This window comes from Vanessa cardui, chromosome 11, assembly GCF_905220365.1.
Source record: "Vanessa cardui chromosome 11, ilVanCard2.1, whole genome shotgun sequence".
Classification (NCBI taxonomy): Eukaryota; Metazoa; Arthropoda; class Insecta; order Lepidoptera; family Nymphalidae; genus Vanessa; species Vanessa cardui.
In genome coordinates this window covers 3,851,630-3,877,980 of record NC_061133.1, presented here as the reverse complement: position 1 = coordinate 3,877,980, position 26,351 = coordinate 3,851,630, and the positions used below count along the sequence as shown (strand labels likewise).

Sequence of the window (26,351 nt, the reverse complement as noted above, 5' to 3'; positions counted from 1 at the left end):
TCTCAATCATCCCAAATTACAAAAGTTTACATTATTAACTATTCCATAAAAAAAAATCATAGAAATCGGTATACAAACACCAAAGTTATACATAAAATAAGATAATAATAAAGCTATTGCACGTGAGTACTCAATCTATACTATTATATAAATCTCTAGAGTCTGTCTGTACACTTATTTTTGTCGTAATTCGTCATGTGTTCTTTGACTGACTTAATTAACCATTTTTGAAATTTTTGTGTGTCTGAATCTTTATAAAAATTGGCATACAGGAAAAATATGTACTTGCGCAAATCATAGGCTATCTATACATACAAAAGTATATATAGATAGCCAAAAGGATGTGTTTGTGTGTGTATCATCGATAAACTCAGAAACTATTTGATCGATAATTATGAAAATTGGTATGTTTATCTATTGTTTTATGGAGAAAGTAATTTGTAAAGTCATCCGTATCATTAAAAATAACCTACAGATGGCCCTTACGTGTATCACTATGCATTTATATTCCGATCAACCGATAATTATAAAATATGAAATAAAAAATGAAAATCTATTCAAAAAGCATAGCAACTAACTTAATTTCCGTCATATGCCAATAAACATATAATAATCACAACTATAATAATTGTTATTTTAAAATGAGATAATTATTATAAATTACATATATGGGAAGAAGTGATTAGCTGTTTTGATTATAAGAAAGTAAACAATAATCATAATTGGTAAGTATACTCATAGCTCCAATAACAATTAATCTTTAGTATAAAATGTAAACGTAAGACACATAACCAAAAAAAAACAACTTATTTATGTAAATAGAAACCACCATGCCATTGAAGAAACAAAAGATCGGAATATCAACAATATATGCGTCATCCAAAAGAGCTACGGAAACAACACACCAACAAGAAATACGTTTAGAAACAAATAGAATCCGAATTTCTACTTTAAGAGCTGCCAAAACAGTTAGTCAACGAAATGATCAAGTTCCAGATCTTCGAACAAGCATCTTAATAAAGAGATACTGATAAACCTGACAAGCCCAATTACTGGATGATGAATGATTAAAAAAGACTAAGTCAAGAACTAGAACCAGTCTCAATAAATCAGCCTTCAATTATGTTGTACGTTATGATAACAAGATGAATCCCGATGTAATCATTGGTTCAATGAATATAGTATGCCCATATTGTCACACTAAATAAACTGCTGGTATATGCTACTCCACTGGTAAAATGTATTTACCACAACTGTTTGAATCACCAGAACCTCTTCTTACCTACGTTACGGGAACTATTAAGGAGTCTAATATCCTTCAGTGTATTAGAAATTACAATTCATGCTTTTAAATGACATCTTTTAGAGTAACAAATATTGTACAACACGATTATTTCGCGTCTACGTTTAAAGTGTATCATATGATTGGTTCACTTCTTCCAGTATCTAAATAAAATCCCCAATTTCTGGACATTTATTTCACGGACAACGTAGAAAAAGATTGATCTTCGATGCATGTTCAGTACCACAACTAATCGAGAAATAATCGCTAAATTTAGGATTATGCCTAAAACTGCTCTAAAAAATGAAACAACAAATGATTCAAAGTAATTATCAATGCAGATAGAACGCAGAGCATAAAAGGCGTATTAAAGCTTCCATAGCTCCTGAAGTCACAGCTGTAATTGTCGGTACAGAAATTACAAAACGAGGTATTGTTATCACTAAGCGACACAAAAACAATCAAGGTGTCGCTGAAAAATATCAATCGTATGACAATTATTACGATTATCCAATTATGACTATGCGAGCAGAAGATGGATATCATCTCGGACTGTATCAAAATAATCTCACGACTGGCTCTGTGACACCGAAGAGTTTGATTTTTATGCGTATCGTATAATTAGAGATAATCAATCTAACCATATTCTGAAGTATCGTCAACTGTTTTAACAATTCATTGTTGACATGTATGCTATGGTCGAGAACAAACGATTAAACTACATTCGATGCAACCAATCAAAACTTCGAGCCAAAGGTTACATTTATTTACGAGATACATACAGATGACAAGGTTGTAAATGTAATAACATCGATATTTGATAGAACCGGATAGTAGAGGACGTTTTTGGTGTGATACAAACTTTTCTAGACTATAGAAATTTAATTAAAATTTTCATCGTACCAACTTTACATCGAGATTACACCACAAAAATATTCTCATAAATCATATCTGTTTCCGGATTCAAAAAAAAGAAAATATGATCTTAAAAAATAAGTTTATGGGTACTATGACCAATCTGCAGCCTATCGAGGACATCATTGACGAATATTAAATGAAATAATTTTAAGTATTTGATTAGATCTCACATATTTCTTGATGACAATGTACAAATCATTGTATCAATAATTAATTACAAAATGAAAAATTAAAAAAATATTTTTCTTCGACTAATGCTCAGCGAAGCGGGCGGGTATAGCTAGTAACGAAATATTTTCCATATAAATGATTGATATGTTGAATAAATTGATGTATTATTTGTAAATTACTATATGAAGACTAGATACAATTGATATATACAATTTTATTCCGTCTTTAATTTATTTTAATAAAACAATTATTAGTGACAAGATTTATTGTAAAAGCCACGCTGCCTCTTGCTCTTGTTCATTACTTTTATTCATCTCGAACAATAACGAAAGAGCCTATTATCTGAGGACGGAATGATAGACTAGAATTAGAGCGGTCGGCGCCTGCAGCCGGTCACTGGTCTATGTTATAACTCCTATAACATTCTCTTATCTCGCTGGCTCAGTTGCTATGGTAATGCCAATTCTCTTCAGTTTCAAGTTGAACAAGATTCTAATTTGTAAGGAAAGTACCAAATTTATTTGACTTTTACACATTTTATACCCTTTTATAAAACTTAATTGAATGTTTTATGAAATATTTATTTATCTCTTTCTGTCATCCTTTATTTGACAATTGAGACAGAATCGCTTAACTAATCATCTTATATAATATTTATAGGTAAAATTCTTTAAGCGGGGTAAGTCTCGAGGCAAAAATGAGTAATTATAGTTAATTATTTTACAAATAAATTTAATGCTTTTTTCAGTTGGGTATTTAAATAATAAAAGCAAGTGATATTGTTTTAAATATTTATAAATCTTTGATATGGTTCGTTGTTTGTGTTTGTATGTTTGTTTGTAGTAAACTACAAGAATTATATATATATTTAACTATAGTTATATAAAGTACATTAAATGCAAATTTGTCTGATTTGACATGACATATTTTTAAATTTATATTGTGTGCTCTTTTGACGGCTCTGGGGTTGTAGTTACGGAGGCTCCTCTCTAAATTTGACCCTGACTTCAAGGCATCCTTTGCCTTTTTTCCCTAATAAAAAAAGACAAAGAAATCTTGTAGTGTGATTATTGACACAATATTTTTTTAAAAAATAATAACGTTTTTATTGAAATGTATCAAATCAGATGTATCAAATGCTATTAGAATAGTACCTCTCGAAATTGCAAAATGATTAAGCGTAGTGTCAACAAAAATTTAAAATAATAACTTATGAAATAAAGTAATATATATATATATATATATATATATATATATATATTACTTTATTTATATATAATATAATTCCAACATTATTTGAAACGAATAAATGTCGTGAAGACATTGTAATTTTATTTTGTGTTAGTTGAGAGAAATAAAATATCACTGGATACTCGAAGATATGTAAAACGAATTTTTATTAAAAAATACTATAGATACAGTCTCATTAATTTTTCCGAAGCATTCAGTTTTCATGAATAAAACTCGGTTATTACGCAAGCGGAGCACGAACGCGGCGAGACAAGCTGTTTCTGCAGCATTGCATTTAAAATAAGGCACGTGGATCGCTGTTGGGATGTATTTTTAAAACCTCAATTCTATGAGTCCGTATACATTCGGAAAATAATCATAGATTATATCAAAATCACTCGTATGCACTTATTCTATAATTCGATATTCAAACTGCGCTGACAGAAGTAATTCTTTAAATTGGCATTATAAGAAATATATATAACGGCATGCGCTTAATTTGTTTCCATAATTAATGAATAGAGTAATTGTTAATATTATTTGATGGTTTATTTATTTTTAAGAGCGGGTGACCCCGAATGGAGTTATAAGTGTCATGGCAACGCGAGCCGGTATTATTTAACAAGCGTCTCAAACGAAATGTTGACTTGCAAACCCATTTTACTTATATGGTTTTCCAAATGTCGGATCAATCACCGAACTCACCTGTTCGGCATTATGTCCGACTTACAACAACAACAACAACAACAACAACAGCCTGTAAATTCCCACTGCTGGGCTAAAGGCCCCCTCTCCCTTTGAGGAGAAGGTGTGGAACATATTCCACCACGCTGTTCCAATGCGGGTTGGTGGAATACACATGTGGCAGAATTTCTATGAAATTTGTCACATGCTGGTTTCCTCACGATGTTTTCATTCACCGCTGAGCACGAGATGAATTATAAAGACAAATTAAGCACATGTAACAGCGGTGCTTGCCTGGGTTTGAACCCGCAATCATCGGTTAAGATGCACGCGTTCTAACCACTGGGCCATCTCGACTCAAACCACTGTCCGACATATATAACAAAAAATACACTGACTCACTCACCCTACCAACTGGAATAACGGTAGAATGAAGACAGTCAGTAAAAAGTATTTATATGTTGTTTTTGACGTAATAAATATTTATAACTTATAACTCGCTACTTTACCGTACGCGTCTGCCTTTTTGTTACATTGGCTAATGGTTGATCCTTTACATTGTTGAATCGCACTATTGTTTCGAAAATGAAATTCTCAGACCGAGAAATACGTAGTCTAACAATACATTTCTCTTGTACGTGCTGGGAATATTTCATGTTGGCAGGGTCACAGCCGATTTCTTGTAGTGCAATTTACTTTTTATATTGCAGAGGAGCTTGTTGCTTTCGGTAAAATACTGTGTACGGTATGGCCTCCTTAATATTATATAAAAGTGCCGATCGAAACAGATGTGCTTTGAAATAAATCTGTGCAGTCGAACAAAATACAAAACTCCATTGAATATGTATACAGCGAAACAAGAGTTGCATTGTGGAATTTATGAAAAAAATATTTTCAGCTATTTCAAAAACAGAATACATACGACTTTAGTCGGTTTGGTGCATACTTTACGATGGAATATCACGCGACACATGACATTACTTATGACGTTTTGAATTGTTAAGAACGTGATGATTATACATTAAGCACATAAGAACTTTATTGCCCAAATTTGTAGCAGTAAGATCCGATTAAGATTGACGTGTTCTGTATAATGTACCATCGGCTTATTCGATGTATATATAAAGTTGTAATCGAATAATGATGTTAAAAAATACTCGCTAAGTTCACTTTAATTTATTAAACAACTGTGCCCGCGAGCTTGTACGCGTTTGAATTCAACAAAAAAAAATTTTTGTAGCCTAAGTTGCTCATTATATCAGTTATCTGTCAGTGAAAGTCCCGTTAAAATCGGTCCAGACGTTCCAGAGATTAGCCGTAACAAACAAACAGCGAGACGCACAAAAATTGTAAAAAAATTTATTTTGTTAAGTATATGCATTGAGTAAAAAAGGCTATTTTAATATTACAAACAGACATTCCAATTTAATTATATGTGTAGAAGAAAAAAGTTACAATAAATAAAAACCATAACGCCTATTATTTTCAATTGTAATAAATTCGAAACCTCCGTGTAGTATTTCTGTAAAGTAATAGGGCTTAGGAAATTTGTATTTATCAAAAGCCCGTATTACGTTAAGGGTGATAAATTGATATCTAAAGTCAATTTGTAGGTGAAATATAACCCTTATGTGGCGAATATAAATGGGGTTCTGTTTGTAACAAAGACTTTTTTGCTTATATATTTGTTCATACTTAGAATACAAACTGCTACTAATCATGCATTTCTTTTTAAATCAGCACGATTATTTGAGTTTCGATTATCTGAGATAAAAAATCTAAGCTCTGAAAAACGCGGATGTAAGTTTTTATAAAAATCTAGAGTAACATTTATTCTCCTTATTCTTTATTTTTTACACCATAATAAAAATATAGGTACTATACCAGATACAAATCCACTATACATATACAATATACATAATTATTCATAATTGTATTTAGACGTTTACACTAATATTATAAAGGCGAAAGTAGCTCTGTCTGTCTGTTACGCCATCAAGGCTAAACTTTTTAACTGATTTTGATATTTGATGAAATTTGGTATGGAGCATATTTTAATTCCACGGATGGACAAAGACTACTTCCTAGTTTCATTCATTCAATGAGCGGGTCGACTTTCCCGTGTTGACAGGTTATATATATATGCCACCTCTTACATACGTCAAAAATACGCAAATGCATAGCTGGCGAAACCACGGCCGTGAAACTAGTACATACTGTTTTTTGTATGATAAAGTCAGGCGGACGGTAAGTGTTCACCACCGCCCATCGACATTAGCGCTATAAAAATATTAACTTTTCCTTCAATCGCTAATGCACCACCAAACGTGCGAGTTAAAATGGTCATGACCCCTTATGTCTGTAGGCTGGCTCATTCACCCTTCAAACCGGAAGACAACAATGCTTAATATTACTGCTTGGCAGTAAAATATATGAGTGCGTAGTCTGTACCCACAGAGACGAGGTGCACAAAATCCTACACAGTGATCTGTCCGACACTTCACAGAAACTGTAATTTCTTTTTGTGATCTCTCTTTTTTTCTTTAGTAATTAGTGTAACTAATAAAAAAAGGATATAAAAAACTAATATCATTAAAAGAGGATTAATCATTTTAATTATTGGAGTTTCATCTTATATATGTGTTTTATATCTGGGAATAGATGAAATCATCATTAATCACCTTCAATATAGCCTTAAAAAATATACAATATATATGTACCAATATTATTGTAGCAATGTAAAATACTTGCTTAGTATTACACCGTGTATTTTACTTTTCACAATTATTAAATATGTAGTTAATACTGAGCCTAAAAATAGTTTTTGACCTATATTTATTATTATGTTGCTTTTGTGAATGTATTGAAAATACGCACAAAATAAAATTGGCTACATTTTACATTTTACTTCTAAAATTTTATGATTTGCATTTGTTTTTTTTTCGTATCTAATTTGTTTTTAAAAACAACAGCATAAAAATATCAATTACAGTAAAAAATATAGTCGTAATATTTTTGTAAAGCAAATTGTATGCAGTTTGGCCTCACAGTAGAAGTTGCTTTAGTTCCCGTTGACCACAATTCAAGTTTTTATTAGTGTTACGTATTGTGACTTCTCAATTGTCTGGAACCGTTTAGGAGTTGTGAAGCTAATATGCCGTGTTTATACACTTTTTTATGACGGGCATTGTGTGTTATTCACAGTGTGTTATGACCTTTATTTATTCCAATTGTTAACTTGTAGTGTAATAGACTAAGTTGATGTAAATTTTATTATTCTATTTAAACTAAATAAGTTGGAATTGGTATAATATGTTAAACTAATGGATTATTTTAAAGTAAATGTGTATATTTATACATTATACATATTCATGGAACACGTCGAAGAGCTATGTAAATATATTATTATTTTTCAATTTAAATGCAACTTTTACGTTTATGAAACGTTCAAACTGAGTTAAGTTTCGTATAAGAGAATTCATTTTCTTTAATAGCCTAGTTTAGTAGCCTAGTTAATGATGTGTAAATATATTTATTGATTTGAAACTTGAAGCTTCAACATACGTCCTTTACTATTCGCAACTGTATGAGTTAGTTGCAAGACCAACGAAGAAAAACATTAATAAACTAAATTATTTACATTAAAATAAATATGGAATGATACATTATAAAAATACAATCATTTATATTATTCTAAAACCATACTTACTACTGATCTCTGTGATGATAAAATAATAATCACAGCCTTTTTGCAATTGTAATAGTTAGCTGCAAGACCAACGAAGAAATATATAAGTAAATAATTTGTTTACATTAAAATAAATATGTAATGATTCACTATATTAATTCAATCATATATATCATTCTAAAAACGTAATACTGTTGACTAATCTTATAACATAAAAATAAATTAAAACAAAACACTGACTATACAGTGTTTTATTTTATATTTAATTCTTTAGCAGTAACATGTGATTTGGAGCTTGATTAGAATCCCACAATTTCATATGAGTGTAGAAATTCGAGAAGAGTCGTTGTTTTTGACACTTGACGTGAAAATATTTCGGGGAATCCCGTGGGTTATATCTATTTTATTGCTTATGTGTATTCATTACCCGTTAAATCTTTGTTGTTTGGATTTTAGCATTAAACACTTATTAGTGATATTTACTGTTGTATTTTCGTTTCGTGTTCTCATGTTACTAGTATTATGTTTAGTATTCGTTTTCGTTGGAATGATTCTGTTATTAAATTTAGTTTATATACTGATTAATTATAAATGCGAAAGTAAATTTCTCTGACGGTCTGTATTTTGTTGTATAAAATTTGGTAGGAAGCAAGCTTATAGGTACGACGCGAGAAGATTGGTTTTACAATCGGAGGAGAAGGCAAATCAAGAACTACTTACTACTAACTAGTGTATTCGTCGATGTGGTGTAGTAAATATATTTTTTTAAATATAATATTAATATGCTTTAAATATTTTTTTTAATAATAATTTCCGAGACTGTGTTATACATATACTCTATATGCTAATTATTTGAACTGCAGTTGTTAGTTTTCTGAAGACCGATACAAAATATTTGATTTTGAGATGCAGAGACCAGGGTTGTATGAGCTTTGAGTAGGTCATTTGGCGCGTCGCCAACGTGATTGCTATCTCTAAGCTAACGAAAACCAATAGCTTAGTAAGCCTAGCTTCTATGGCCTGTTCATTGATTACCTCTTTATGTCTTCTAATAAGGTTCCATTACTTGACCGAATCGATCTAATCGGTTTGATGCATTAATGGTTCTCCGATTATTGCAGATTATGATAATTATTAACAAGAATAGTTTGTAAGTACTTGTATACTAGAACGTAATCCTCGGAAGTGCTTTTAGCTGCATTGTGTAATAATTAATACGATTTGTATCTTTGGTGAAATTAAGCAAATTATTTTGTAGAGGTTGAACGATATATAATTGTATTTAACAAATATGACTGTATTTTTTAAATGTTGAAAAAGAGTAACTACTGAGTTTCTCGCGGGTTCTTCTCGGAAACTACTTTCCGAACCGGTGGTAGCTTCACTTAATTGTTAAATGACGATTCAAAAGTGCTTGTAAAAGCCTACTTGAATAAAGATTACTTTGATTTGATTCACATTATAATGATGTCTTCCTGATCGATTTCAGTTTGATTGATCTTTACTGAAATGCAAAATCAAGTTTTAGCGCATTCTCTAAGGAAATAGATTGTTTCAACTTCCGGAATTTAAATTGCAATGAAATAATTCTCTTAGAAAAAAAGTAAAAGTAGTAAAAGTAGTAAAGTAACAGCCTATAAATTACTCACTGCTGGGATAAGGCCTTTTCCATCAAGGAGAGGGTTTGGAACATATCCCACCACGCTGTTCCCATGCGGGTTGGTGGAATGCACATGTGGCAGTATTTCGGTGAAATTAGACACACGCAGGTTTCCTCACGATGTTTTCCTTCACCGCTGAGCACAAGATGAATTATAATCACAAATTAATATATAGTGGTGCTTGCCTGGGTTTGAATCCGCAATCCTCGGTTGAGATGCACGCGTCCTAACCACTGGGCCATCTCAGCTCATTCTCTTAGAATTAAACCTAATATAACAAAAGAGGCACTCACAAGCTCACATAATAAGAACATCTACTAATTCTACTTTCAAAGTGACGTATATAATTGTGTTAGAAATAATAATGCTTTATCAAAAATAACAAAAATATATTTTGTTTTTAATACCTTTTACAGATTATTTTCGTATTATAAAATATATTTTAATGTATGTACGTTTTATTTTGAACCATTGGGTCTCCCTTGTTTATTCAAAAGATTTTGTTTTGATTTCATCGTAAAATGCAAGTCAAATTGGCTCCAAAATAATAAAACCTTATTTTATATGAAATTTTTAATGTGAAATAGTAACTGGAGTTGGTCGACAAGAGTTTACTTTAATTTTATTTACGTTTTGTCATTTTTTCCTTATACAGCCGTAGTACCATTCCCTTAACCGGCCAGTAACATTTTTCTCCCTCTAAAAGTTCGGAAATTTACATCTACGACTAGAGCTCTTTAAAATGAGACTAAAACCTCTTTTTTTATGTGCAGCTTACGCTATAAATACATGAGATATCTCAAACGATTTATTAAATCTGGGGCGTAGATTAATAGAAGCGTTCAGATTCTCGAGACAACTGTTATTTCATGCAATATGCAACTGTAATTATACATCAATCACGCGTTTACACCGACTGGTATAGAAATACCCTTCGAAGCCTTGAGGCTTACATCCAGTTGGAGGCGGAGCAAGCGTCAGTCTATCGGTCGCTAGAACTGAACATTAAGATTCGATCAGACTTGCGCGATCGAGCGAAGACAAAGCGATTGCGATACGTTATTATAGGTAAAGTTGCAGTCACACCTGCAATTAAAACTAGGAGACTTGTCGTATAATTCAAAATTAAAATCTTGTAAAGGCACATCCACACATGTCCTACTAAAATGTGTATAAGAGATAACTACAAAAACGTAATAAGTTATAAACTACTAAATACTACTTAATAATATAAGATTATGTCTCCCAAGAATATTATCGTCATGACTATATTTTTGATTTTAAAAATACTGGTGCATAACATTTAAAAATCCAATACAGAAGGTAATAGGAAAAAAAAAACTTGTTTTAAATATTGAATTTTATGAAAGAATGTATTACATTACAGCAGTGTAAAGACCTGTCAAAATATTTCTTATATTTATGGTTAGTGTATACGAAGCCTTAGGGAGCAATTAATACTGAAAGCTTGAGCAATTTAAAGATAATAAGTACATATCAAATAATGTTTACGCTCTCGGCTACATTCTGGCACGCCCAGAACAATTAGATATGAAAATACTGGCTTAATTTAAACTTCATAGAAATATATGTATGAATAAATAAAGGATTTAACAGTTACGATGACGTCATCACCATCTAATAAAGTTTTATATATTTTTTTATATCTTACTAATTTCCTTATAGTGTCTTTGTGTCCATAGTCAGTTTGGGTGAGTATTATTTTCTAACCATTTGTTTTAAAAGTTGTATAAGATGGTCCGCGATAATTTGAATACGCAATTATTTTTATTAATTTTTAGTGCATATTATTTTTTTGTTACATTTTTTGTTTATTTAATAAAATATCTCGAAATATTTATACATATAAATATAACATATCACACACGTATTTTAGTACCCTGTACTAAAATATGCGTATATTCAAAAAGCATTATAATTAAAAGCTATAAACAAGAAACCGCATACGATAAATAAATATTTATGCATTTGCTAATAAATTATTTTTTTATAAATAAATAATATAATACGGCTCAGTTAAAATTATGTAAAATGAGTGAGGATTACATATTTACATTTTGATTAAAGATTCTTATGATTTGTATATGGAAATGATTTGTTTAAAAAAAAAACTTGTGGCAATATAACTACGGCAAATAGGCCGGTATTATTTTCTATACGCCCATACTAAACACTAGGTTGATGGGAAAAGAAAATTCACACGCAACGAATCAGTAATAAGCCTAATTACTTCCTATCTGATCAGATATAGAGAACTGGGAAAGCGAAACGACTTGCTTTGCGCCAATTCCTATTAAACTTTCACCGTTACTTTGGGTATATGAAACGGTTAAATTGCTTCTTTAATCTATACGAATAACATGTACATGTGATACTCTAGAACTGAGATATTTTAAAGTGTTAATTTCTGTTTTTTTTTCGCGTCTTCACGTCTGATATTTTTATTGTGTATTTACAAGAGATAACAGTCAAAACAGTTAAATAATAATAGTTTTTTTTTTAATTGACTCAAATATTTCATTTATATACTTCACCATCCTTCCCTAATCCTAATATTATTTGGGGTCGGCGCAGCATGTCTTCTCCTTCCATACTTCTCTGTCAGACGTCATCTTACAAGTAACATTCTTTCTAACCATATCCTCTTTCACACAATCCATCCATCGTTTCCTTGGTCATCCTTTACCTCTATGTCCATCCACATCCATGCTCAAGGCTTTTTTCACAAAATGTTCTTCCTCCGCATTACATGCCCGTTTTCATTTATATACTTATATTTTAAAAATAATTTGAAATTATATTTATATAAACATAGTGATATTATTAAGTGTATGTTTTTTTAGTTTGTATTTTCATTTCTGTAGATGAAAATATATGATTGCAAAAATGACAGTTAAAATCTAAAATATTTAAGTAGGCTTTTACAAGAACTTCTGTCATTTAACAAAATATATTAAGTAAAGCTACCACCGGTTTAGAATGCAAAATATTTAAGAAATGCTGCCAGTAATTTTAGGTCAAATAAAATATAAAAGATAATTATTGAATTGTGACATTACTGTGTTTTTTGTTAGTTCTATTTGGTAGAATATAAAAACAGCTTTACTAGCGTTGTATTCAAATGCGATTGATAAGAATTAAAGTTGTGATTACAAATACCTACTAAGATTTGATTTGGATGGTTAAAATTAAAACTCGCTTGAATATGTTGAACAAATGTTAAGCAGGAGAGTTCATTTCATAACAAAACGTATAGAAAAGGTAGTATGAATATAAAATTAGAGCTCAATGTAAACAGATGGCGCACTAAAGTGTTGGTGATTAGATGAAATTGGTGTGGTCACGCAACGTCCTATTAAAGAGTACGCGCATACCGCGAGTAAGACCGTCCTAACATATCAAAATATACTCTATTCAAGTAGGCTGGACAAGCACTTCACACATTCTACGATTATAATTTTTTATAAAAGCGAGTAACATTCGATATTTAAAAAAAATCAAATTTGGAATTACTTAAATATAAATGTATAAGCATCACTTCAGGTTGATATAAGGTTGTTTTTACTAATTTAAATATAATTGTAGACGGGACCAAGTATTTGTATTTTTTTAAGAAATAGAAATTTTAAAAAAGACAAGTGTGACAATTTATTTGAAAAGTAAATGATAAGCTGTACGTTAACAAAAACTATGGTGAAAACATTTTTTGAGCTATTTGTAAGAGATGCTACCGTAGAGCACACGCACGCCGCTTGTAAGATCTTAAAATATCAAAATATGTATACTTTATACAAGTACACACTTATACGCTCAAGAAGTTATTTAATAAAGCTATCGTGTAAGTGAACGGTTACAATCCGTTTAAAACGAAAAATCTGCAGAGAAATGGACAATGAGCTCACCAGTTACTTTTGATATAATTTTTTTTAAATATTGTTTTTTTTTTCGAAAATATAAAATATATTTATTGAGTACACAATAGTCTTAGAAGAAGCATCAGCGAATTTTCAAATGCCATGTGATTATTTCTTCTATGACATGTATTTCATTTTAAAAAGGAAATCATCGTCAGGAAACCTACATATGTCGAATAGTAATTACACGTGTATCCAACCCGTAATAAATATTTGGTGAAATAGATATGTTTTATAGAGCAGTTCTGAAGAAGACTAAGAAATTTACAGGCTTGATTTTTTTAGCAAATAAAAAATTATACTGATTTATAGACAATACTTTATAAAGTCAGTAAATAATATTATGTCGTCCGACTCTTCTTTAAGCGCGACTGTCTTGTCTTTTGTGTAAAAAATTTGTTCTGCTTTAAGCAAGAGTCATACTAACGGTATAACTTTCTAAGAAAAATGGCCAGCAATTTCGAATTAAGTTCAGAATATTAGAAACATACGTCTACGTATTATATTTATTATATTAAATATGTTGTTTTGAAAAACAAAATCTCTCAAATACTCGCAAAGATATATGTATGACATCATTCATTCTAATGTTGTTAGAATTAAAAAATCCATGGAATTATTCCAAAGGTTTATTATGAATCTGAATATTTGTTTAGGTTAAAAACATAAAAGAGTATGTATATGTATGTAATTTTATTTCAAGCGTAAATAAAAACCAATATACTAATTACACGTGCAATCTTATGCTATTAAATAAAATCAAAAGTCAATCAATCCGCACAGTTTCGCAATTTATGTTATTTTTACATATTATAAAACAAATGACGCTCTTAAACATTGGAATAATCATTTATTAATAATTTTTTTTAAATAGAACATTTTCGTAGCGGTCAGTATTTATTCAAAAATTTTTAATATTTATATTAGAAAACAACGTAAGTGGGTTCCGTGGTAATACCACAACTATTATCGCGGGTAGAAATGTGGAAGTAGCCGTCGATGCCCCAGTTCTTGCCCCATGAGTTCTTAACGATCCAGAAGGTGTCACCTTCGTACTCCCCGTATCCCACTAATGTTACCTCGTGATTTAATGACGATGGGTCACTGAAAAAAAATCAGATTTCATATTTCAAATATTGGAACGATTTTTCGCACAATGGAACGTATAAATACGTGCATATTATGTAAAGGTGTGCTTTTGTTTTTGTTAGTATTCTACATATCCAAATAACGATAATCAATGCTAATTTTAGCGTAGATTTATTTTCTTCAGTAGTATATGTAAGAATTATATTGCTTGTTTTATCTGCCAGGTTGGCTAGCGCATAAGGCAAACAAATTTACAGCTCATGGGTTCTAACTCTGGAATCGTAATAAATGAAATCAATAAATTCTCAGTAGCGAACTAAAGTTTCAAAAAAGTTTGGAAAGCATATATATTTAGATATATCTATTAGACTATGAGAGTATATCACTGTTATCGAACACTTTTCCTGCTTAGTTTCCTTCTCATTTGAGAGTGAACGCCAAGATCTAAAACAGTCACATCACAATCTGCGGACATCATCAAAATAGTTTGTTATTCCGTTTTCTTTTCCATGTTACTAGATAAACGAATGTGTCAAGGATAGTGAATATTTCTTACAGCCTGTCAAATAGGCTACCCAATGGTAAGGAGTGACCAATACTGGGTACCACTTTGAGGGTTCTACGTCGTAATTTAGTAGTCTTTGTATTAATACCAATTTTAATTTTTATTATAGTACCAATTACATATATTAAAAATACACACCAAGTAGGATCGTAGAAGATTCCACTGATATACGATGTTAACAAATCCGTGGCATGAATGGAAACAGATAGCGGTCCATGGTTGATCAGAGCAACCTGTCAAAATAGTAAAAAAATAATAATAAAATTATATATTTGTCATATTGGTAGTCGATCACTTAGATTTTGGAACAATAGTGTTTTTTTTTAATTTATTTTATTCTTTTATGTTGGTAAGGAAAAAGTGGGTCTAATTTTCGCTCAGCGAATTGAAAAAGTATTTCACTGGATAAATGTATTCTTGACACAATTTCAAGTGATTTATGCAAAATCATTTTTGTTCTGTATTAAAAAAAAAGATGCGATGTTTTTGTTTTACCTTCAGAGCTTCGATACTGAATGGAGTAACGTCAGTAAATCCTTTGATCGGGAACGTTTTCGTCATATTATGGATGCGGCAGAAACCATCCTAAAATATAATAATGTGTATCATTATTTATTAATAATGTCATCAATAATTTTATGATTATAATAATACTATGAAATGGTATATACCTTGTTATTATAAGGGCCGTATTCCTCTTCTGTAGGTAGTCCGTATTTCATCATCCAGTGATAAGCACCCGTATCGCTGCCGCCGTTGCATCCAGCGACATTGAATCTATAAAGAATAATCTTGCATAATTTGCAAATATAATATTCTATATTAATGTTATAAATGTGATAGTATCTCTGTCTGTCTGTCGCTCTTTCGATGAAATTGGGTATGAAGCAAACTTAAACTCCGAGAAACGACATAGGCTTTTCGCCTGACACGTGCCAATCAACACCCTAAAACCTCAAGAAAATTCGCGGGCGATTACTAAACTTATATAAATTATAATAAAAGTTAATAATATACACATAACTAGCCTGATTACTATACGGATTTCTTGACCTTGACTATTATCATTACCACTCTTAATAAAATTTGCGTTAAAAAGGAAAAGTAAGTAGGAATATTAAAAGTAATGTCTTGATTTTTGTTTCTGTGTACGGAATAGTGTTACATAAATTATGACGAAGTTACCCCCAAGCGCAATCAATAAGGGCCTGATTAGCGAGTCTCAGAAGCCGACCCCCATTGTTTCGAGCTAGAGCACCTTCCACAGCACTCGTTGTACCAATCGTCCAGCAGCAACCACAGTCTTCTTGATCTGATCCATATTAAAATATAATACAAGATAGAGTAAAACTGTTGATGGTTTTTAAGAGCTTATTTTTGTTAGCTAAAAAAGACATGACACTAATTTAGAGAATATTTCCAAAATCTACGAATACGAAAAGTTTAGTTTAATATACCATCAGGAGTATAATAAATAAATAAATTAATGACTTAAAAATGGAAGTCGCAAAGATTTTAGAGCATAACGAAAATATAATTAAACGTCATATTTTTATTGGGATTTATATATGTCGAGCGAGAAGTTAATCAATCAATGATTTCAAAAATCAAAATAAACTTTATTCAAGTGGGCTGTTACCAGCACTTTTCAAATCAAATCAAATCAAATCAAATCAATTTTATTCAAGTAAACTTCACAATGAAGCGTTTTTGAATCGTCAATAATCAAATACTACCACCGTTTCGGAAAGCAGCTTCTAGCGAGAAGAAACGGCAAGAAACTCGCATAGTTGCTCTTTTCAAATAAACACATTTACAATGCCGTTATTGACAGTGATTAGCGTCCTATCATGGAACCCGAGCCTAACTCCAGGCGTTTCTTTCTAAAAAGTACTCTTTTAATGAATAGTATGATTTATTTATTAATTTAGTCTTAATAATATTTTTAAATTTTGAAAATGGTAAATTGATTATATTTTCCGGTATCTTATTATATATGCGTATACCATTGCCCAAAAACGTTCTATTTACCGTATGCAAACGGAAACTGGGGGTTACAAGTTTATTCTTATTTCTTGTATTAATAGTATGTACATCAGCATTGATAGAATAATTTTTAATATTCTTTTGTATAAAGATTATATTATCATAAATATATTGTGAAACAGCCGTTAATACACCTATTTCTTTAAATTTTTCGCGTAATGATGTCCTGGAGCTAATATTGTAAATAGATCGGATAGCTCTTTTCTGTAGAATAAAAACAACTTCAATCTCTGCTGCATTACCCCATAACAACATTCCATATGACATAATACTGTGAAAATTACTAAAATAAACTAGTCTAGCAGTACTTATGTCCGTAAGTTTTCTAATTATTTTTATTGCATAAATGGCACTACTTAGTTTTCTTGCCAGGGCATACAAATGGGTGCCCCACTGCAGTTTGGAGTCAAGGGTTATCCCTAAAAAGACCGTCGACTCAACAAACTCAAGCCTTTCATTTTTCAAAGTTATTGCAGCAGGATTTGATTTGACATTTGGCAAGGAAAACAAAACACATTTAGTCTTTTTAGCATTTAGTACTAAATTATTTATGTCAAACCAACCAAGAACCCGCGACAGAGCACTGCTTACAGCGTCATAGTTGTTTATTTTTCTATCAAGTTTAAAAATGAGGGATGTATCATCTGCAAACAGTACAATATCGCAAGTATTTTTTACGAAATAAGGTAAATCATTTATATATATTAAGAACAAGAGAGGTCCCAAAATTGAACCCTGTGGTACACCCATTTGCGCCACAGCGCCATTTGATTTTGCACCATTAACCACAACCTTCAAAACTCTTTCACTAAGGTAGGAGGAAATTAATTTCAATGCAGGGCCCCTGATACCATAATATTTAAGCTTTTCTAGGAGAATATCATGCCTAACGCAATCGAAAGCTTTTGAATCGTCTATTAACAATTAAGTGAAGCTACCACCGGTTCGGAAAGTAGATTCTACCGAGAAGAATCGGCAAGAAACTCAGTAATTACTCATTTTCAACATTTAAAAAATACATAGTCATGTTAGTTAATACAATTATTTAAAGTCATATATCCTGCGTGGAAGTCAACAGGTATTAATTCCACGCTTTTTTATCATCTACAAAATCTTGTATCAAATAATACGCCTTTTCTAGCAATTAATTTTTTTATAAATGATTTGAATTTACGAAACGGCAAAGTTAAAAATGTAATGAACAATACAAGCGAATTCAAATTAATAAATAAATATAAACTTAATAGATTCTAGCCACCATTCCACGCTGTCAAGATTTATACAGAAACTAGTTTTAGTTCATATTTGTATATATATATATATATATATATATATATATATAGTTATGCATTTAATGTTGTTAATGTTTTTGGTGGAATATATATATACTGTAGCGTATTAAGGATAAGGCATACATTGAAAAAATTATCAGGTACTTTATATTGTCAAATAGGCTTGTAGTTACACTAAATCAGTCTTGAAATCGCAACACAATAAATACTAAGCGCTGCTGTTTGGTGGCAGAAAATATGATGAGAAAGTGTCTAGTCAGATTATAACAAGGCAACGCAAACAACAATACCACCAAGGACACTTCCAGTTTATTTACAAGCAAGATCATATTTCCAAACTGACCTTTGACTGGTGATATTACACCTAAAAGTCTCAAATCAAATTCCTTAGGCAAGTTCTGAGATATTTCCGATAAATTCGATTTTGTGTATGGAAATGGAACATTGCCAGTCTCCCCTTCTTTTCGTCGTAGAAGACCTTTCCTTCTTTCCATTTCTTCTGGAGTTTGATCAGCAAGTTTATTAATACCGAGCGTGAAGGTGCTGTCTTTACTGTTATGCTCTTGTATCAATCTGGAGAAGTAATCAAATCCATTATATTAATTAAGTTAAGGGAACTGTTTGTAAACTATCAACTGAACTGAAGCTCCAAGGGCTCCTTTTGGAGGAGGTTTGGTTATGGATCTAATTATGTTTTAAATACCTCAAATTATTTTCGAAAATCTGTCTTCTCAATTCATGCTCGTTTTCGTCCTTATAGTTTCTGTTATGCTTTTCTTGAAACCTATATAAAATAACAAATGTAATAATATCCCAGTATCATAATTTAATATTTTATAATTATATTTCAATGTCCAAAACTTACTTTGTAAATACTCGATCCACGTGTGATTTATTATTGACATCAATGTTTGTGCTTTCAGAGTCGTCAGATTCAGTGCAATTGTCTAAAATAAAAAATTTAACTATAACGTTTATAAATATAAGTTTTTTTTAAAACAAATATTACATTCAATCTACATTCAAAAAAAATATATAATATTTATATTTGTTATAGCAACTACTTTACGATATAAATAATAATTTAATTATAAAATTTTGTCTTGCTAATAAACTTTATATTGAAGCTGTATTATCTCTTTCTCACATTATCAATGTGAAAACGAGATAATAAAGTAGACAAAAAAACATTTTACAACTATGTTACACTCATATTCCACGAGTCGAGATGGCCCAGTGGTTAGAACGCGGGAACGCGGGCACCTTAACCGATGATTGCGGGTTCAAACCCAGGCAAGCACCGCTGATTCACGTGCTTAATTTGTCTTTATAATTCATCTCATGCTCAGCGGTGAAGGAAAACATCGTGAGGAAACCTACATGTGACAAATTTCATAGAAATTCTACCACATGTGTATTCCACCAACCCGCATTGGAACAGCGTAGTGGAATATGTTCCAAACCTTCTCCTCAAAGGGAGAGGAGGCCTTTAGCACAGCAGTGGGAATTTACAGACTGTTGCTGTTGTTGTTGTTACACTCATATTTGCAACAATTAGTTATGTTTGGATGTAGACATTAAATATTAAACACATAGAGTTAATAGGGGTTTGAAAAAGCTCAACTTACACTGATCAATATCGAAGACACTTGAGTTTACTTCGGGTTTATAATTAAAATAGTTCCATTCATTATGAGTCTTCAATCTACCCAGCCATGAATTGTACACGAATTCTTCAAGCCTAACAAAAAAACATATTTTATAAAAAGTAGCCATATTTTTTTTGACAATAAATTATTAAAGTGAACTCATTATTTAAATAAAAGTAGCTTACATTGAAGTTAAGTTTTTGACAAATTAAGAAGTAGAGAAGAGGAACATATAGAGAAGAAATGAATGCAAAGAAACAAGGAGAGAAATAAATAAAATATATTATAATATATACAATAAATGCATATAAGTGAACGTTATAGTTTCCTTAAGCTGTATTGTTAATATTTACGTGAAAAATAATCACAAACGTCAACTGACTCGACTAAGAATGGCTAAGAATGTATTATAAAATGTTAAATCGAAACATAACCAGTGTTTATAACTAACTAATTACGTATACTAGTTGTGAACAATTTGCATATGGTACTATTTGCTTTTTTTCCTAATCTCTCTATGATAAATTTAGTTTTATTTATGTTGGTATATTAAATAACACAATACTTAGGGAAGCCTCATTTTTACAGGGTAAGGTGTTTGAATGGCTCAGGATAATTCCTTTGTAATGGCGAGGCCTGTGAGGCCAAACCTTGGCTTATAACACTGATGACCTTTTGTACCGTCGGTTCTGATTAGGTTAGATTTTTATTTCTGATAATATTACAATAAATAAGATATATAAACTCGAAAAAGTGGATAAAATATCAATTATGTTCTTTTTTATATTTAATAATACCTTGTTGCTAAAATAATGCTATAGGTATAGTTTTTTTATGATGTATTTATTTACACTAAAATAGTAATTTATATTTTTAACCCCCGACGCAAAAACGACGGGGTGTTATAAGTTTGACGTGTCTGTGTGTGTGTGTGTGTGTGTGTGTGTGTCTGTCTGTACCACTCTAGCCGCCGAACGGATGGACCGATTTTGATTTAGTTTTTTTTGTTTGACAGTAGAAAATGTCGAGAGTGTTTTTACATAAGTTTGATGAAAATTGTTCCAAGATGGCCGCCGCCACAAAATGACAGATTAGATATTTTTTTTAAACTCCATCAATATGGGTATCAAATGAAAGGGCTTGACTAGTAGAATACTATTAGATATGACAAATTTAAAATACAAGATGGCTGCTTCTACAAAATGGTGCTTAACATTTTTTTATTACAACTTGATCAATATGGGTATCAAATGAAAGGGCTTGACTAGTGAAATTCTATTAGGTATGAAAAATTTAAAATCCAAGATGGCTGCCTCTACAAAATGGCGCTTTATGGATTTAGACTTATAGCGAAACTATAAGCATAAGAGGGGTGTTATAAGTTTGACGTGTCTGTCTGTCTGTGGCATCATAGCTCCCGAACGAATTAACCGATTTCAATTTAGTTTTTTTGTATTATAGGTGTTTTACGGGCGAATGTTCTTAGATATGTTTGATGAAAATCGGTTTAGCCGTTTAAAAGTTATGGGGGGTTAAAGTGGGGAAGAAAAAGCGAATGTCTGCAAATATGCTCAATTGGGGTATCAAATGAAATGTTATGACTTGTACATCACAAAAAACATTAATTAATAATTAAATAAAATTATTAGATAAAAAAAAATAATTAAGAAACAAAAAAAAATAATTAGTAACTAAAATAAAAAAGAACAAGATTGACCTCAAAATGTAATCTTAACTTATATGTTTTAAATCAACAAGAACCAACGTATTTACAACTTAACCAGAGATATTATAGGGATGCTTACCTTTAAAAAGTATAAAATAAAAAATTAAATTAAAAATTTCACAAACCCCCGCCACAAAAAACATAAGCTACCTTTAAAAAGTAAAAAATAATAAAAGAAAATTAATCCTAAAGTACCTATATGCATAAGTATGTATTAATATTAAAAAAAAAAATTCGCGTTGGGGGACCGAGCGCTATTGTACAAAATAATATTAAGTGTTATATAAAAGATGAGATAGGTAAGCATGTGACACTAATTAATTAGGTGCGGTCCCCCAACGCAATTTTTTTTTTTTTAATATTAATACATACTTATGCATATAGGTACTTTAGGATTAATTTTCTTTTATTATTTTTTACTTTTTAAAGGTAGCTTATGTTTTTTGTGGCGGGGGTTTGTGAAATTTTTAATTTAATTTTTTATATTTGCATTATTTTAATCGAAAACTTACTTCACTGGTATCCATGACGAACTACTTTGATCTAAGAACGCCCAGATATATTTTTTTGTTTTCTGATTTAAATCTTCCTCCAAGTAAACGAATTTATCTACTTCTCCCATTTCCAGAATTTCCTTGCCTGTTCAATAATAATAATATAATTTAATTGAAGAACATGTAAAACATGAATTTTGAAAATAATATTTTCTGAACACAAAGTGTACATCAATTCGTCATATCGCTTACAGTGACGTCTTCTAAATTTTTTTTTAAAGTTTTGTTATAGTCTATGGCAGGTGAAGACCACTTACTGCCTCTTTTATTAATTATAATTTAGACTCTGCCTTATTTGGTAGTCGTACTACGCAAACGATTGCTAAAATTTACAAACACTTCTTAGATTGATGACAATACTATCTAGTTCACCAATTTTGGTATTGTTCATGTATTGAATTACAGCCTATTCTTATACAGTACGTCGAGTCATTCAACACTCTTAATAATAAAAGTTATGAAATGTTAATTGATTCAAATAGACTACTAGCTGAAGTTAAAATATTTAGTAAAATGTATCAGCATACTTACCAGTATGTATGAAGTCACTAGTCGATGGCAGAATGTCGGTTAACGTGATCGGATTGCTTATTGAACCTTTGGTTTTTTGGCAAATAAACTTATTAATGTACTCTTCTGTAGTTTCTGGGTGAATCTAAAATAGAATATTAAACTTTAGGAACAATTATATATATGATAGATATGCAGATGGTATAAATATCTAAAGGTCTAAATATCCTTTTCCACATTTCTAATTGTTAAAAAAACTCTGTCTTTACTCTTAAACTTTTAAATTTTAAACATCTATTTCTAATGACGAATTAATTTATGAAACTCCCACATTTCATCTACTTAGGAGATTAATTTCGAAAAATGCTTAGTAGTAGTTAGCTCACCTACTTTCCATAGAGAATAAATATAATAAATTTGATGTTTGCTTAAAACAACAAATATTACTATTATTGACTTGGGTTTGGAAATAAATGCTTTTCTTACATATATTTTCCGCAGTGAATTAGAACACGGATATTTCAAATATGGAAATGACTATCAAACAATCGTTAATATATCGTTTCTTATCTATAAGTCAGTCCAAAGATAGAACATTTTTGTATGAATAAATCCTTGTTTTATACATTTTATAAAGCTTACCTCATATTGGAGACCGAAATTCTTTCCTCTCCTCTTTACAGAAATTTGTTTTATTGCGCCCTTATTGTAATCAACTCTGGATTTTTTGCTAGTGCGCCTAAAAATATAATGACATTAATTTTAAATGACACTATAACTACAGTACACTTATACTGCTATAAATAATACTACACTTAGAATTTTAAACCGAGATGGCTCAGTGGTTAGAACGTATGTATCTAAACACATGTTTGCCTGTTCAAAAAACAAGCACCACTGAATTTCAATCGCTTCTTTTATGTTTATAATTCTTCTCGTTTTCGGTGAAGGAAAACATCGTGAGGAAACCTATCTAACATCACAATCTAATTTCAATGAAATTCTGCCACATGTGTATTTACTAATCCGAATTATAGCACGATGGTAAAATAACTTCAAGCCTTTCTAACAACTTCTCAAAGGGAGAGGAGGCTTTAGCCCAGATGTGGGTTATTCTCAGTCTGTTACTAATAACTGACTGATTACTTGAAACGCGACTTTTTACAGAATACTATGTGTTAAATTATTAAACTACTAAACACACTTGTCAATAAACATGCATATATATGTATGTTGAACTTACCAGTATGATAAGTCTTCAACTAAACCGGAAGTGAGCGATATTTTTTTAGCTTCTAAAGAGTATTGCTTCGACCATTTTAGCTCGGGAAGGTCATCTTGCACTAAAAAAGAAAAAAAGCCTTAGCCTAAGGACAGAAGGAACAAATACATATCATAAAATAAATATTTTAGGATTTTTGATTTTTCGTTTTCCGATGCCGGAAATCATAGCTATTTCCGGCTTCGGAAACCGACACGAAACTCAGTAGTACACTATTCCATTTAATTAGAGTATGTCAAATACAATTTAATTTTTATATATCCTAGAAATATACTGTATATTTTATTTATTTGTAATCTGCCTTATTTATCAATGTTTTATTAAGCGAAAGTTAAAATGAACTGTGGATTTTTATTATAGAAACAATACCGTATACCAGGAAGGATTAACTTTACAAAGTCGGAAATTAGATATTTGACTTCCTCTCACGAGTTTATTAATATACTTATAATAATTTATTAATAAAGACTATAATGTCTAAAGAAAAATATCATTTATCAACTAGTTGATTGAATGAGTTTTTTAAAATTATTAATTATGGAATGTATTCCCTGGAAACTTTTCACTGTGACGTACATAAGGTCCAAATTAATTTTCATTCAATAAATAAAACATGAGCTGAGATGGCCCAGTGGTTAGAATGCGTACATCTTGACCGATTGCGGGTTCAAACCCAGGAAAGCACCGCTATATGTATGTGCTTAATTTGTGTTTATAATTCATCTCGTGCTCGGCGGTGAAGGAAAACATCGTGAGGAAACCTGCATGTGTCTAATTTCATCGAAATTCTGCCACATGAGCATTCCACCAACCCGCATTGGAACAGCGTGGATTTGCAACATACCCCACGGTATGTTGCAAATCCTCTTTTTATTACTTTTAATAAAATATTGTTATGTTGATGATGTCTTATAAAATTAAAAAGCAAAATAATTAAATTTTCTCCGTACATTAAATCTGCCACACTTTAACTTTTGATAATTCTATTAAAGGTAGTTTTTGTTAGAGTATTTTAAAGTACCGGATATGTATTCTGAGTATTGTAATTATTTATAATAAACTTAAACTTGTATTAAATTTAATTATAAAGTCACTCACCGGTATTGCCAGCCGTCGAAACGGCGAGTAAAAATAATATTTTCAATATGAATAAAAACATTATAGCTAACGAAATATCCGTATGATGGAATAATCCAAAATAACCTATTATATACGAAACGTAATCAGTCCCAAAATTAATTAATCACACACGCTCTGTATACGGACTTAATATGGATACGAATTTTTTAACTATGCAGATGTTATTCCAATAAGTAAATAATTTAATTCATGTTTTTTATCATAAGTAATAAGCAAGTATAATGCTGGAAGCGTGCTTGTTTGTAAAGATTTCGACTTCACTGCATGTAATTAACGAGGTGATTAGTAGTAATTTATTTATTATCATACGAAATATAGGAGGATGTTTTTTTAAAGATGAAAGTTCATAATAGAAACAGGAGATGTTAAATTTAATTAAGAATTTTGTTTAGATGTTCCTCATTACCAAGACACAAATAATACAACTTAGTTTATCTGTAATTTGAATATAAGATGTTTTCATAGACTACACTATAGAAAACCAGATTACGATTATTTAAAGTGATCGTTTAATTATTGGATATAATATTACAATTTTTGTTTTTGATATATTAATTATGTTAAATCTACATTATGACTTTAGTTTGGTTTCATAAAAAATAACTCAGGAATTCATTAAAATTTAATGAACTTAACGATACAGATTTTTTTTTTTTTAATTATAAATCAAAATATTTTTTGAGAAAACTATAATATACTAGCAGTAGCCCGCGGCTTCACTCGCATTTTAGGGTGTTGGTTGTCATGTGACAGGTGAATAGTAGCATACGTCCTTTCTTAGAGTTCAAGTTTGCTTCATTCTATATTTCATCAAATTCTATTCAGCGGTTTGGCCGTGAATGAGCGACAGATAGAGAGAGAGTGAGTTACTTTCACTATAGAGTATCCTGTTAATCAGAGTATTTGAACTTAATTCTCCCCGTTTTCTT

General features: G+C 30.7%; 1 protein-coding gene across 1 annotated transcript; it reads right to left on the bottom strand.

The window, feature by feature from the left end:
• Nucleotides 1–14,244: 14,244 nt before the first annotated feature.
• Nucleotides 14,245–25,457, bottom strand: LOC124533887 (digestive cysteine proteinase 2-like). Its single transcript, XM_047109442.1, has 14 exons — nucleotides 25,381–25,457; nucleotides 24,244–24,343; nucleotides 23,643–23,739; nucleotides 23,022–23,145; nucleotides 22,449–22,575; nucleotides 20,190–20,302; nucleotides 19,427–19,508; nucleotides 19,265–19,345; nucleotides 18,905–19,134; nucleotides 16,409–16,535; nucleotides 15,895–16,000; nucleotides 15,719–15,808; nucleotides 15,362–15,456; nucleotides 14,245–14,673 (listed from the first exon to the last, which is right to left on the bottom strand). Exons 1-14 carry the CDS (start codon nucleotides 25,439–25,441, stop codon nucleotides 14,493–14,495), a joined length of 1,614 nt encoding a protein of 537 aa, XP_046965398.1. The 5' UTR covers nucleotides 25,442–25,457; the 3' UTR covers nucleotides 14,245–14,492.
• Nucleotides 25,458–26,351: the final 894 nt, after the last annotated feature.

What these genes read in the sequence shown, in the direction of transcription:
- LOC124533887 (XM_047109442.1), bottom strand. Translation starts at nt 25,441, where the DNA reads ATGTTTTTATTCATATTGAAAATATTATTTTTACTCGCCGTTTCGACG. An exon ending in TTCGACGGCTGGCAATACCG is followed by an intron (nt 24,344 to 25,380) that starts GTGAGTGACTTT and finishes TTTCTTTTTTAG; the next exon opens with TGCAAGATGACCTTCCCGAG. An exon ending in ACGGCCCTTATAATAACAAG is followed by an intron (nt 15,809 to 15,894) that starts GTATATACCATT and finishes ATTATATTTTAG; the next exon opens with GATGGTTTCTGCCGCATCCA.